The sequence below is a fragment of the Balaenoptera acutorostrata genome, chromosome 7, assembly GCF_949987535.1.
Source record: "Balaenoptera acutorostrata chromosome 7, mBalAcu1.1, whole genome shotgun sequence".
Taxonomy (NCBI): Eukaryota; Metazoa; Chordata; class Mammalia; order Artiodactyla; family Balaenopteridae; genus Balaenoptera; species Balaenoptera acutorostrata.
Window position 1 is genome coordinate 6734655 of NC_080070.1, and position 12535 is coordinate 6747189.

At 48.2% G+C, this 12535-nt stretch overlaps 1 protein-coding gene across 1 annotated transcript; it reads right to left on the reverse strand.

Moving 5' to 3' along the window:
* Window positions 1-5409: 5409 nt before the first annotated feature.
* On the reverse strand, window positions 5410-12281 carry LOC103003165 (GTPase IMAP family member 6-like). The gene is made up of 3 exons (XM_057550179.1): window positions 12061-12281; window positions 9899-9986; window positions 5410-7547 (listed from the first exon to the last, which is right to left on the reverse strand). Exons 1-3 carry the CDS (start codon window positions 12220-12222, stop codon window positions 6802-6804), a joined length of 996 nt encoding a protein of 331 aa, XP_057406162.1. The 5' UTR covers window positions 12223-12281; the 3' UTR covers window positions 5410-6801.
* Window positions 12282-12535: the final 254 nt, after the last annotated feature.

A 12535-nucleotide genomic window follows, 5' to 3' on the forward strand; every position in this document is an offset into this window, starting at 1 on the left:
TCCCTAGTAAAGATGAAGTGGAGACCAGAGCAGGGATGAAAAACCAAAGTTAGGAGTCTTCCTTCTTTTCCCTGAAATGGAAGAGAGCTAGTTTCACATAATGGGGCCACCTGACAACCAAAGAGTCATAGTCTGAGAAGGTGAAACCCAAAAAGTAAGACGCCTCTGGACCACCAGAAAGAGGACTTTTTTGGTCTGCTTATAGGATGAAACAAGGAACCAAAAGTGTTGGTCATATCTGATCACAGCAGGTCAAAAGGGAGAGAGGGCCATTTGTTTCCTGTTTTTGAAAAGTAAAACTCATCGCAGGAAGTGGTCTAATGGGTCTAATGGCTCTCCTAACATTTTAACATCCCCAAACAGATCAATCCCTCTGCCTTTCGTGAGAGGGAGGTCATTTATGAAGTGTCACTCCGGAGTTTCTCCCTCCTGGGTTCTGGAGGGACTAGCACTTCCTCTTTCCAAGCTAGAGGGAGGGCAGTCGACTTGATGTACTAACGCCCACTGCTGCCTGTGGGACCCTCCCCCTGAGTTTCAAAATCGCTAGGAAAGACGCCAAAGCGCATAAAATGCTTAGTATACGTGGTTATTTTGGAAACCAGCTAAAGAAGTGAATTCTGAGTCTTCATGAAATTGGGTCAAATAGAGAACAGTGGTACACGACTGTGAAAGTACAGGGAAGCATAAAGAAGTGAGCTCAGGAAATTCCCAGAAAGAACAAGAAAGATTTTGGACTCTCCATGCTGTGGAAATGTAGCTTGAGCCAAGTTTCACCAACTCTCCAAGGGGGAGGGTGAAAAAATATTTAGTGAGGCCCTCATGTGTGCCAGCAAGTTGGTACACAGGAGTGAACAGGAAGAGTCAGCTGCCACCCACTACTGAGGCAGTACGTGTTGAAATGAAAATTCAAGATAATATTTTAATACTTGTCCCAGGCATACCAAGCATCAAATAGGTGTAACTCCTATTTGATGTCGTGGATGAGATAGGAAAGTTTTCCATAAGGTCAAATATAAGGTGAATCCTTCCATCTGAATTATTCAGCTGTGCTGAATGCTGTAAACGTGACACCATTGATTCTTCCTGGGTTCTCTGCATCTCAGGGAAGGAGCCTGGGCCAACATTCCTTATCACCCCTTTCCCTACAGGTCCGGGTCAGAGTCTGCCAATGAGAAGCACTCCCACAAGATTTGGAACTTGCTGGAGAAGGAGTACCATGGCAACCATTGCAAATAGACTATGGGGAGACAGCGGTGTGTTTCACAGCTCATGGCTGCTGAAAATCACCCAGTTCAGCACACCACCTCGCTCCCCAGGCCAGGACAACCCTTTCATTCCTTGGATTCAAAGTTCATCCAACTTTTAGCATTGACACATATACACTACCAAATGTAAAATAGATAGCTAGTGGGAAGCTGCTGCATAGCACAGGGAGATCAGCTCGGTGCTTTGTGACAACCAAGAGGGGTGGGATAGGGAGGGTGGGAGGGAAGCTCAAGAGGGCGGGGATATGGGGATATATGTACACATGTAGCTGATTCACCTTGTTGTACAGCAGAAACTAACCCGACATTGTAAAACAGTTATACTCCAATAAAGATGAAAAAAAGAAAAAGAAAAAGAAAGATACGGATGAAAGCCATACACTCACCAATCTAATGTATCTAAAGGCAACTTAAATTTTTTTTTTTTTACCATTTTAGAAGGAAAAACAAAGAGTTCATCCTACTTTTAATACCTAGATTGGCTTCAGTTTTCCTAATCGAATACTCTGCATAAGTGGAGAGAGATGAAATGTTACTGGAAAGAGTCGAGGCAAAATAAAGGCAGGATCCAGAAGCAGAGAAGAGCATGGTCCAGGAATTCTGGGGCACAGAGTACGAGCGTGAGACTGCAGATTATTGCATGTGCTTCCATCATGAGGAATTTGTGCCAAGTATCTATTAAAATTCTCCTCTGAAAGGTTTGAAAGATTTAAAAATATCTATACCCCTAATTTGATTTTTTTTTTTTGCCCTGAGTTTACATCTTTTCCTAGACGTGGGACGACTTTAAGACATACTCAAAGTATCATTCGGATCATGTCTTAAGTCACACTTCTCATATGGTTCTAAAAAAAGAGACTTGCAATTTTTCAAACCTTAAATCAATTCATCTTTAATATTATTTTAAAAGTCTTGCCTTCTCTGGGTAATTGTTTGGAGCCTTGATGGAAGGTCTTTCGTGTTTTGCATACTTTAGAATTTTTAGTCTTTTCTTTAAAAATTTGCAATAACACTTTCCATAACCAAAGTAAAAAGTTTTTTTCACCATCTCTCCAATTAAAAGTGTTTTTCTTTTTCATGCAGTAATCCAAACTGTTTTATACCTGGCCCAAGTTACAAGCTCAGAGCCTATTAAAAGTTCTCTAGAGTTTTTTTGTTGGACATTTAATTCTGGCTTCAGTTACTAGTTTTGTCAAGTCTGTTTTTGATGGTTGAGAGGAAAGATTTTATCAAATCCTGTATGTGTTTGCTGAAAAGGTCTCCAACAGCTTTTGTTTTTTTTGTTTTTTTTGGTTTTGCTACACTGCAGCAAATTGCAATTGCCATTGTGAATGTTATAACACATCTTCCAGTCTCTTTTTCTCTCTCCTGTTCCAGTTTTATTACCTGCTTAGTCATCTCCATTCATTCTGCATCAATATCATGCCTTCATTTTAAAGTTTAAATATTGTCCATATTTCTTTTTAAATTAAAAGATTTAACTTAACCCTATTATAAATAAAATAATAAACCGTATTTAAATTTAATGACCAACTACAATGTAGATAGGTATCACTATAACTCATGCTGTCTACACAAAGTATTTAAGTAAAAGTATTACGTCACTGCATTAGGAAGATCGTTCAAAGGGAATCAATCTTCTGACATTGACTAGATCAATGATGTACATATGTTCTCATACTAGAAACAATAAATGTGGCCAAAATTTACATTGCAATACAGCAATAATATGTGATACAACAGTTAGAGTGAAGTGTATTTCTACCCAAACAACAAAGCTGTGTTTCATGGCAAAATATTTTACAGTGCTTCAGTGTTTAAATTAAAACAAATTATCATGAAATAAAAGTTAAAATTCAATTTCTCAGGTACACCAGCTACATTTGAAGGGCTCAATAACCACATATGGCTGGTGGCTACCATATTGGATATTGCAGTTTCTAGAAAATACTCAAATATTTGGAAATTAAACACATACTCCTAAATAATCCATGAGTGAAAAAAGCTATCACAAAGAATATGCAAAATATTATAAACTGAGTGATAGTGAAAACAGAATACACAAAAATTTGTGAGATGTAGATAAACATGTGTAGAGGGAAATTTTATAGCTTTCTATCCTTATGTTAGAAAAGAAGAATTTTTAATAGTTTACAGGATATTGTCGATAGTATCTTGTAGGGACTCTGGATATTATTACGCTCTTCTGAAGAGTACTGTGTTTGCTCTAGCAGGCACTTAAATTACTGGCAGATCCCTTTGAACTTGGGAAGGCTTGGTTGTCAACGTCATTAGCAAGGGGCTATTCCAATTTTGCTCTTTTAGGGCAAGTCCCTTAGTCCTGATATGATTTTACTCCCGTTGGTATTTCAGTGGAATACTTGGTGGACCGGAATCTCAAATTTTGTCTTTGCTGTTGAGGGCAACTGCTGAAATCACTAACTAGCTCTTTCAGCCTTCCAAAAAGTTTCCCCTGGACCCTTTAGAGACTGCCGTTTATGGGTCAGGCAAAGAGTTGAAGGGAGTTTATAAGAAGAATTTCTAATGTTCCCACCCAACCCCCTGTGTGGCTCCTTTTGGGAGTTCTCCATCAATTTCTACCCTCTCTGGCTGCCCCCAAACTCAATCCTCTTCCTCTCAGGTCACTGCGAATTTCTGCTTGAGCGATATCCCTGGGTCAGCAGGATGGGAAAGTGCTCTCGGGGGAAAGCCACGTAAAAGTGGTAGCTGCATGGCCCCTTATGATAAGTGTCAAGTTCCTTATAGTGTCTCCCTGTCTTTGGTCACTTCTCAGTATCTTCTAACAGTTGTTTAGAAATTTTCATTATTTTGAATTTTCTACATAGTGTATGAATGTCATTACGGGAGGATTGGGAGCTGGAAACCTTCCCTGGGATTTTTAGCCACTGCTTTGACCCCCCAAGGAGGAAGCAGCCCATGCGCTGACTGGGCACTTCGGATTCTCCAGATCAGTGTTATTCATGCTTTGCTCCAGTGTCGAGATATTTTTTGAGAATAATGAATTCCAAAGTTCACTATTTTCACAGCCTTGGCCACGACAACCCTCTCTGCTCCCCCTGCCCCCTCCCTCACCCACACCACTTCTTTCCTATTGGTACACAGACCATGGAGTTTCCAGAACATACTGACACATGCTTTCCCCGTTCTCTGATGCTGAGGGAGTGATGGCATGAAGCAACATCTATCCCTCCTTCTGAAAAGTCGTGGGAGGTATTTTCCCTGATTTTTAGTAATAAAGGAGAGAAAACCCCGTATTCGATATAATTTTAAACAATTCCTTTAGAATTTTTAATGAATGACATGTTTTGAGTGACGCACCATTTAGAGTCACTGGATGGGTGTCATTTGGTCAAGTGCTTGTTTTTTCCATTATGAAATCAATCAAGCCAGCAGAGTTCAAACAAAAGTACCTAAATTAAAGAAATTTATCTTCTTCTCCTAAAGGAAACGCAAATGATTTTAGCTTTGACTTCAATAGCTCTGAAGTCATGAGTCTATTCACTCAGAAACAAGATGGCCTTAATTCACTTATCCTGGAGGCATTTACCAATTCTCCCAATTTTTTAATGTTTTAGATTTTTAATGTAACTTAAAGATTTTCTTTTAACATTGTGTAAATTTAAGGTGTGCAGGGTGTTACTTTGGTACATTTATATATTGTAGTATGACTGCTGTTGTAACAATATTCATCACATCACGTACTTAGAGTACAATGTTACTGTCTACATTCAATATACTGGACCTTAGATCTCTATGGCTTATTTAGTGCTTGTTACACGTTTGTACCCTTAAATACCACCAGTCTTATCCCCTGTGCCCCTACCTCCTGGTAACCACCGTTCTACTCTTTCTTTAAACAGGTTTGACATTTTAGATTCCACATATAAGTAATATATATTACACAGTACTTGTCTTTCTCTGACTTATCTTACTTCCAATCCTCCCAAATTTAATACATAAAAGTAAGACAATTCCAACTGGAATCCCAACAAGATTCTTTTATGAAAATTAAACACAGCGATTTTAATTTTCACACAGAAGAATAAATGCCTGAAAATAACAAAGGAAATACAAAAATGGAGACTGGGGAGGAAATCGGTGTGTCACATATAATCAAAGCCACTCTAATCAAATCCATGTTTTATTCATGCAGTAGTAGAAAAGTCAGAAGACAAGAACAGAAACGAAAATCCTGACAGAGATCTTAGGGAATATGAAAAATTAACATATGATAAATGTTGCGTTCCAGTTCAGCGGGACACGGATCACCTACTTAATAAATGGTCTGGCACGAAGGCTATCTTAAGCATACACCAAAATAAGTCTCTGCTCTGCCTCGAGACACTTGTCTGAATCTTTTAGCAAAAGAAATGCTTAAGCTTTCTTAGGAGTCCGCTGCGCCTGGAGAAGATGACAGCCGCGTGTTGCAGGGCTCTCCCCATCAGCCCAGCAGGCTGCTCCCTAGGACGTTTTACATCATTCACCTGCTTCCTTTCTTTGCAGCTTCCCTTTCTTCTCTGCCTCCCCCCATTCTATGCACCAGAATACCTTGCTGGGGACCCACCTACACACCAAGACACACCCCACCCACACTTTCTCCCCACTCTCAAGGGAGAAGGGACGCAGCTGCAGGTGAAGCAGAGGCGGGGCTGAACATCGCCTCTGTCCTCTACGGCCGGACGGCAGGCATCACGAGGGGCAGCAACAGATGTGTGACCTCCCTAGTCTGAGTCTGCCTCAGGGAAGTGCTCCTCTCTGCCCAGGCCCGCTCGGCACCTCCGGGGGCCTCCACGTCCTGCAGCCAGGTCTAGGTTCCACTTCCAGACCAGACCTGCCCCCTGGATACCCCTGCCCCGCTCTGCCCATCATCCCACCAAGAGGTTCCCACGGGGCTCCTTGGCTGGATTGGGTGGCCTCTTTCAAGAGTGACTAAAAGGGCTGCGCCTTCTCCCCCTCCCGCTTCTACTTGCCTTCTCCTCCCCAGCCCAGTGCCTGCCGTGCCCCACACGGCGCAGGGCCTCAAAAGTCATCGTGCCTGCCCCCTTAGCGGGCAAGGACACAGCCCAAGAGATGCAGAGGCACCTGGTCGACATCCCACACTGATCTGCTACATCGACGTTTAAGCGGCGACGCCAGTGGCCAGGATGCTGTGGGAGTTACACGGACGAATGAGGCTCGGGCCTGCCCGCAGGAAGCTGTGCTTCTATCGGTGTTCTACTGCAGACTCGGAACGCCAAGGAGACGTGAGGATGGAGGGGCACGGAGGAGGGAGGGCCCGCGGGTTCCGGAAGGTGTGATGAAGGACCTGGCAACTCAGGAGCCCGCGCACCGCTCGCCGCCCCAGACCCTGCCCTGGACACTGGGAGGGGCGGTGACCTGTGGGACGGAGAGAGCCAGTGAGGGGCTGGAAGCCAGACTCCGGGGCCGAGGGAGGCCGGCAGGAAGCAGCCGTGGCTGCGTGAAATGCAGCGCGTGTCAGGTGGGCGGCCTCTCCAGGAGCTGTCCGTGAGTGCGCTCAGATTCCTTCTGGATGCGCCGCAGTCCCTGCCGGCTCGGCTCCTCGCTGAGCCCTTCCCTGGCCCTGGGGGCCCCGGCCCTCCCGCCCTCGCTGGCGCAGAACGTGCCGCTGGGGGGGGCGGTAAGCCTGGCGGCTGTAGTAACGGCCTTCGTGCTCCCACAGGACGCCTTCGATGTGTCGCATGAGCTCCTGCAGCTGCGCCTCCTGCTCCGGCCCCTGCGCCTTGTTGTTGAAGCCGCAGTGTCGCCGCTCGCAGAGGACGTCCAGCTTGGCGAGCTCCCGGTTGTCGGTGTCTCGCAGGTACTCCTCCAGCGAGCCGCCGTCCAGCTCCTCCTTGCGCGTGAACACCAGGATGGTGCGGGCCAGGATGGCGGCCCCGAAGAGCTCCTGGAGGCGCCCGACCGCCTCCCGATCCTCCTCGGTGAAGCGGCCCAGCGGCGTCACCAGGAGCACCGCGTGCGGCCCCGGCGACAAGAAGGCGATGGCTTCGCAGCCGCCCCGAGCGCCCCCTGGCGGCGCCGCCCCCGGGGACAGGAGGCCGGGGGTGTCGATGACCTCGAGCTCCTTCCCCGCCCACGCTCGGCGCCCCCGCTGGAAGGCCTTGGTCACGGGCCTAGCGCTGACCTTGGACTCGAACACTCTCCGGCCGAGGATGCTGTTTCCTGTTGCGCTTTTCCCGCTTCCGGGTTTTCCCACCAGGATGAGCCTCAGCCTCTGCGGGGTCCCTTCATCCTCCCGCAGCCCTGGAAGCATCCAGAGAAGGTGGGGGGCCGGGGTTAGAGCCCATCACCCACTTCAGGCTCACCAGGGGCAGAATGATCGGTGGGGGGGGGGGGGGCCAGGAGAAGGAAAGACCGGCATCAGCATCTGAGACGTGCCCTAGGCTCGCGTTCTTTCCTTCCCTCTCTCTTTTTGTAACTTTTAGAAAAAAATTATGGTAGAATATACATAACAGGAAATTTACCATTTTAACCATTTTTAGGTGTAGCATTCAGTACCTTCATATGGTTGTGCAATCATCACCACTGTGCAGCTCAAGAATTTTCCATCTTCCCAGACTGAAACCTGTCCCCGTTAAATGCTAACGCCCCGTTCCTCCCTCCCCCTAACGCCTGATAACCACTATTCTTTCTGTCTCTATGGGTTTGACTATTCTAGGGACCTCATATAAGTGGAATCAGGCAATATTTGCCCTATTGTGTCTGGCTTATTTCACTTAGCATAATGTTTTCAAGGTTCATTGATGTTGTAGCATGTGTCAGAATTTCCCTCCTTTTTAAGGCTGAATAATATTCCACTGTAGGTGTAGACCACATTGTGTTTATTCATATATATATATATATATATATATATATATATATATATATATAGACTTTGGGGTTGTTTCCACCTTTTTGCTATTGTGAATAATGCTGCTATGAACCTTAGCGCACATATGTTCAATATCTGTTTCAATTCTTTGGGCTATATTCCCAGAAGTGGAATTGCTGGATCATATGGTAGAAAGCTACATTTTATGTTTAGGTTTTGAAACTTCTTCTCAGGGTCACCTATGTGGGAATCATCCCGTCATGAATTGGGACCCTGAGCTTCCTCGAGTACCTCTGATTGGAGACCCTTCTCAGGAAGAGTGGTGAAATTGAAAGCACGCAGCCTCTGTGTCGGTCCTCTCCCTGACGGGATCGACCACGTCACATTACCTTTAGTTTTCCCAGCAAGGAGTGTTGTGAGGGTGGGTTCTTTACAGCCCGACCCCCAGCTCCACAGCACAGCTGCACACTGGGGTCACATTCTTAAGCTACGTCCTTGGAGCTGGGCCTGGACATTCTCACCCAGCAGAACGTCAGAGCCATCAGCTGAGAGAAGCTGTGTCATGCCAATCTAATACTTGGAAACCCAATGTCCAGATTTTTTAGAAATGACCGGAGCTGCAGGGCAGGAAGGGAATTCCCTTCTCATGGCCTTGCAGGTCCCAGGGGCCAGAGCACATAGAGAAGAGCCAAACCCCAGCCGGTTTCCAAGTCTGCCCCACAGTGAAGACATCGATGTGTCTCAGTGACGGAGCCCTGGTCTCCTGAAAGTAGGATTGGCACCGCCTTCTTCCAAATCTCCAGCAACGCGTTTCTGCTGCCTTTCTCCCTTGGCTGGCTGACCCACCGACCAGTTCTGACTGGATGATATTGGCTCCCTCCAGCTTCCCTCAGGTGGCTTGAAAGGAATTTGAGAGGATGGGTGGGAGTTTCACAGAAGCAGGGAAGGTGCAGTGTTCATCTCCACTCTCCAATGCAAAGCTGGAGGGAGACAAGGGTCTCCCGTCTGGGCAAGCCTGGAGGCGCCCACGCCATTGGACTTTAAAGCCAGATTTTTAAAGTAATGCTTTATCTCGATTGCTGCAAAAAAAGGGGAAATCAGGTGTCGGCACTTGTAATTTTCCTTTGCAGCTTATTAATATGGCTTTCTCTCAATGGCTCAGGTCACTGAAGTTCATATAGTAAAAAAAATCAGTCGTGTTGATATGCATGATGAATCACAAATCAATTCTTCTGGCCAGGAAAGTGGATGGATTTCCCGCATTCCTATATTCCTAAATTCTGTTTCCTCAGGCTAGATGGCGAAGTTGAGCCCATGAAAGTTAAGCCCCTGACCCTGATGCAACAGCTTTTGTGGGGAGGGAGCCCCTGGGGAAGACGGAGCCCGGTCCTGGGGGCACCTGAGTGCATCCTGCTTGTTCACTAGTACTTTGCAGCCCTCATGACCCTGAGAGCTCTCACACTTGAGCCAGCAAGATGCCCACACGGAGGCCTGGGGTGAGTCATTTTTCACACCCACTCAGCACATCCTTCCTGAGACTCAGTGAAGGGGCTCAGTTGGTGCTGTCCCTCACCCCTTCGGCCCACTGCACCCATCAGGGACCTTTCCCTCCTATCTGGCCAGGTTGAAGAGAGGCCCGACCCAAACGCCCTTCGATGGCCGCTGGGTGGGCAAATCTCTGACAGGCGGAACTCCTGCTGCCTCTCCCAGCGTACCCCCTGCACCTCACAGGTCCCCCGACCATGCCTCTCTCAAGTTTATGTCTGCTGGAAAGATGTTTTACCTCCTGACCCATCTTGTGTAGGATCCTGAGACAGGCCTTCCTCGCGATTCTCCGGGAAAATGAGTTCATCATATTCTTCTTCCTCCGACTAGAAAAAAATAATCATATGTCTTACTGATTTTTCCACCGAGTTTTAAGAGGCACCTGACTTTTGCCTTTCTCTTGCCGAAAGGAAGTTGTTTGCATTGGTTTGGGGGGGAGAGAAGGAGTTGGGGGGGCGTCTAAGACACCCTCTACAGCCTTTAGGGCCCCTGTTTCCTCCTTTCTCCCCCTGCACTGTGGTCTCCATTTTGGGGTGATTCTGTGATGGAAAGAAAGGATCAGGGATGCATCCTGACAGATACTGCCCTGGGAGCAGTGGCCAGCGTGCCTGGGGTACGTGAGCAGGCAGTAGCTGGAGGGGCTGGTGAGGGGCTCTTGGGGCCAGAATGATCTGTGGGGAGAGCGTGGAAGCAAGGGCCGCAGAGGCCAAGAGCTGGGCGGTGAGGAGGACGGCGGACTCGGACAGGCTCTCTCTCCACGGGGGGCCCCGTCCCGGTCCTGCTGGGGGCCCAGGGGCCTCGGCGCTCCTCCCCAGGCCAGCAACTAGGTGGTTGCACTGCCTGGGCCTCAGCGCCCCTGGAGGTGTGAATGTTGGGCCGCAACTACATGTTCGTGACATCTCTTCCCTGTAGAAGATTCCAACACATTTTTTGACCTTCTGTAGAGCGATTCCTAGTCCTCTTTGCGAAGGAGGGCCATGTCACCCACCCAGGAACTCCCGTTATCCTGAGGAGAGAGCAGCGTACCCTGCCTTCCATCCGTGCCACCCTGCAGACCAACACGGTTCCCTGTTTCAGGAGCCCATCGTGTTGTATCTGCTTGGTATTCTCTGTGGGATGGGGAGGGAGACGTGTGGCCCCATGGATTTTTCTGGAATGCGTAGGACACTCAGAGACAATCACAGTCAGATGGCACTCTCCAGATGGAGGCTCTGAGTTGAAGGGGATGGTAGCCCCGGGGGAGCGTCCATAGACACAGCTTTCCCGTCACCACAGCATCCCCGGGGGGCTAAGGCTCTCTGCTCACCTGGCCCACCACCTCAGTCCTCGCCAGACCCCAGGGGCTGGCCGGGGAACTGCGGGGCTGTGGCCGCAGGACTGGGGGTTCAGTGATGTCAGCTCTAACGTGCCAGCTGAGAGCGGACCCAGCCCCGGAGGTTTGGTGACCTTCCGGGGAGAGTGAGCAGGCCAGGTGAGCACGTTCGCCCAGACCTGTTCAGCCGCGTTCTCGTGAGGACGCAGGCTTCTACCTCTCAAGGGGCCCCGGCTTTGCAAAGTGGAGATCCCTCAATCTCTTTGTCCTTGGTGCCCTTACATCATCGGTGGAAACGGAGACAGCACGTCACCCAGGAAACCTCCTTCCTCCTCTAGAGAGAAGGGTGGTGAGAAGAAGATACAGGCCGGGCCGGGACCAGGGCAGGTGGGTGAGGCAGACCCTGCGCTCCACCCTCGCGCCCAGACAGCGCGTCTGCCCGGCCCCTGGCCGCCTCAGCCTATGCCCTGCCCGACAGGGCATCACACGTGTGCCACGTGCCACAGGCTTTGTCTCCAACACGGAGCAGATACGTCACCTTTGTGAGGTTTCTCAGGAAAACAGTGAAACTCACAGAAGCGTCTTGACCAGGAGCAAGCAGTGAGTTCCAGGCAGAGCACAAAGGGTTCAAGGTCCTCCTGACTTCGTAGCCCCGGCTCCTCTTATTGTACCTCAGACATGCGTACAGACACACACACACACTACTTACACACAGACACTCACAAAAGTACGAACACACACAAACATAGCACACACATACCTACACAACACACATGAACATATATATTCACAAACACAACACACAAGCACATACATACACAAACATGAACATGAGACACACACAGCACTCACACACATATACTCACAAATGTGTAAACATACCTACAACACACACACACACATAACACACACAGAAAACCCGCATACACTCACCTACACTCAAAGAGACATACACAACACACACATACACACACACACACACACACACACACACTACCCACACCATCCCCACTACACACTCAAATATGACACACACACAAACACAAATACACATCACACACAGACAGTCCCCACACACTCTGACTTACCGCCCCGCTACCCCCTGGGCAGAAGGAATGGCCGTGTCCTGTGTCTCCCGGGGTCGCAGGCACTCGTGAATTCTTTGTTTCCCCTTTTAGAGCTGCCACATTGCAGGCTGAATGGAGAAGGTAAAAGAAAGTGTCCCAGGCATATGAATAGATAGAGAACATAGCTTATAGTTTTTCAGCAAAATGTGATCTGAAAGCTCAGCTCAAGAACTGCCCTTGAAAGCGCAGCTGTGAGCTGTGAGCTGAGGGAAGAGGAAGTGGTAGGAACAACAAGGCCGGCCCTACCGACTCAGAAAGCTCTGCCGGCTGCACTTCCTCTGCAGCCGTGATAACAGCCACAGGAAAAACAAGAACACGCGTATTGTTATTATTTTTATTCTGAACTAGCACAGCTAGAACCCAGAGGCCTAAAGCAAAGCAGCAGATCTCTCAGAAAATGTTGCGCCGAGGGAATGATTTTTTACTGATTTCCTCC

Bases quoted from the DNA above. Each gene is read 5' to 3' on its own strand.
- LOC103003165 (XM_057550179.1), bottom strand. From the start codon at position 12,222: ATGTTCTCTATCTATTCATATGCCTGGGACACTTTCTTTTACCTTCTC. The intron at 9,987-12,060 runs GTAAGTCAGAGT...ATTTTTTTCTAG, and splicing joins GCCCAGGGGGTAGCGGGGCG to TCGGAGGAAGAAGAATATGA. The intron at 7,548-9,898 runs GTAAAACATCTT...GGATGCTTCCAG, and splicing joins TACACAAGATGGGTCAGGAG to GGCTGCGGGAGGATGAAGGG.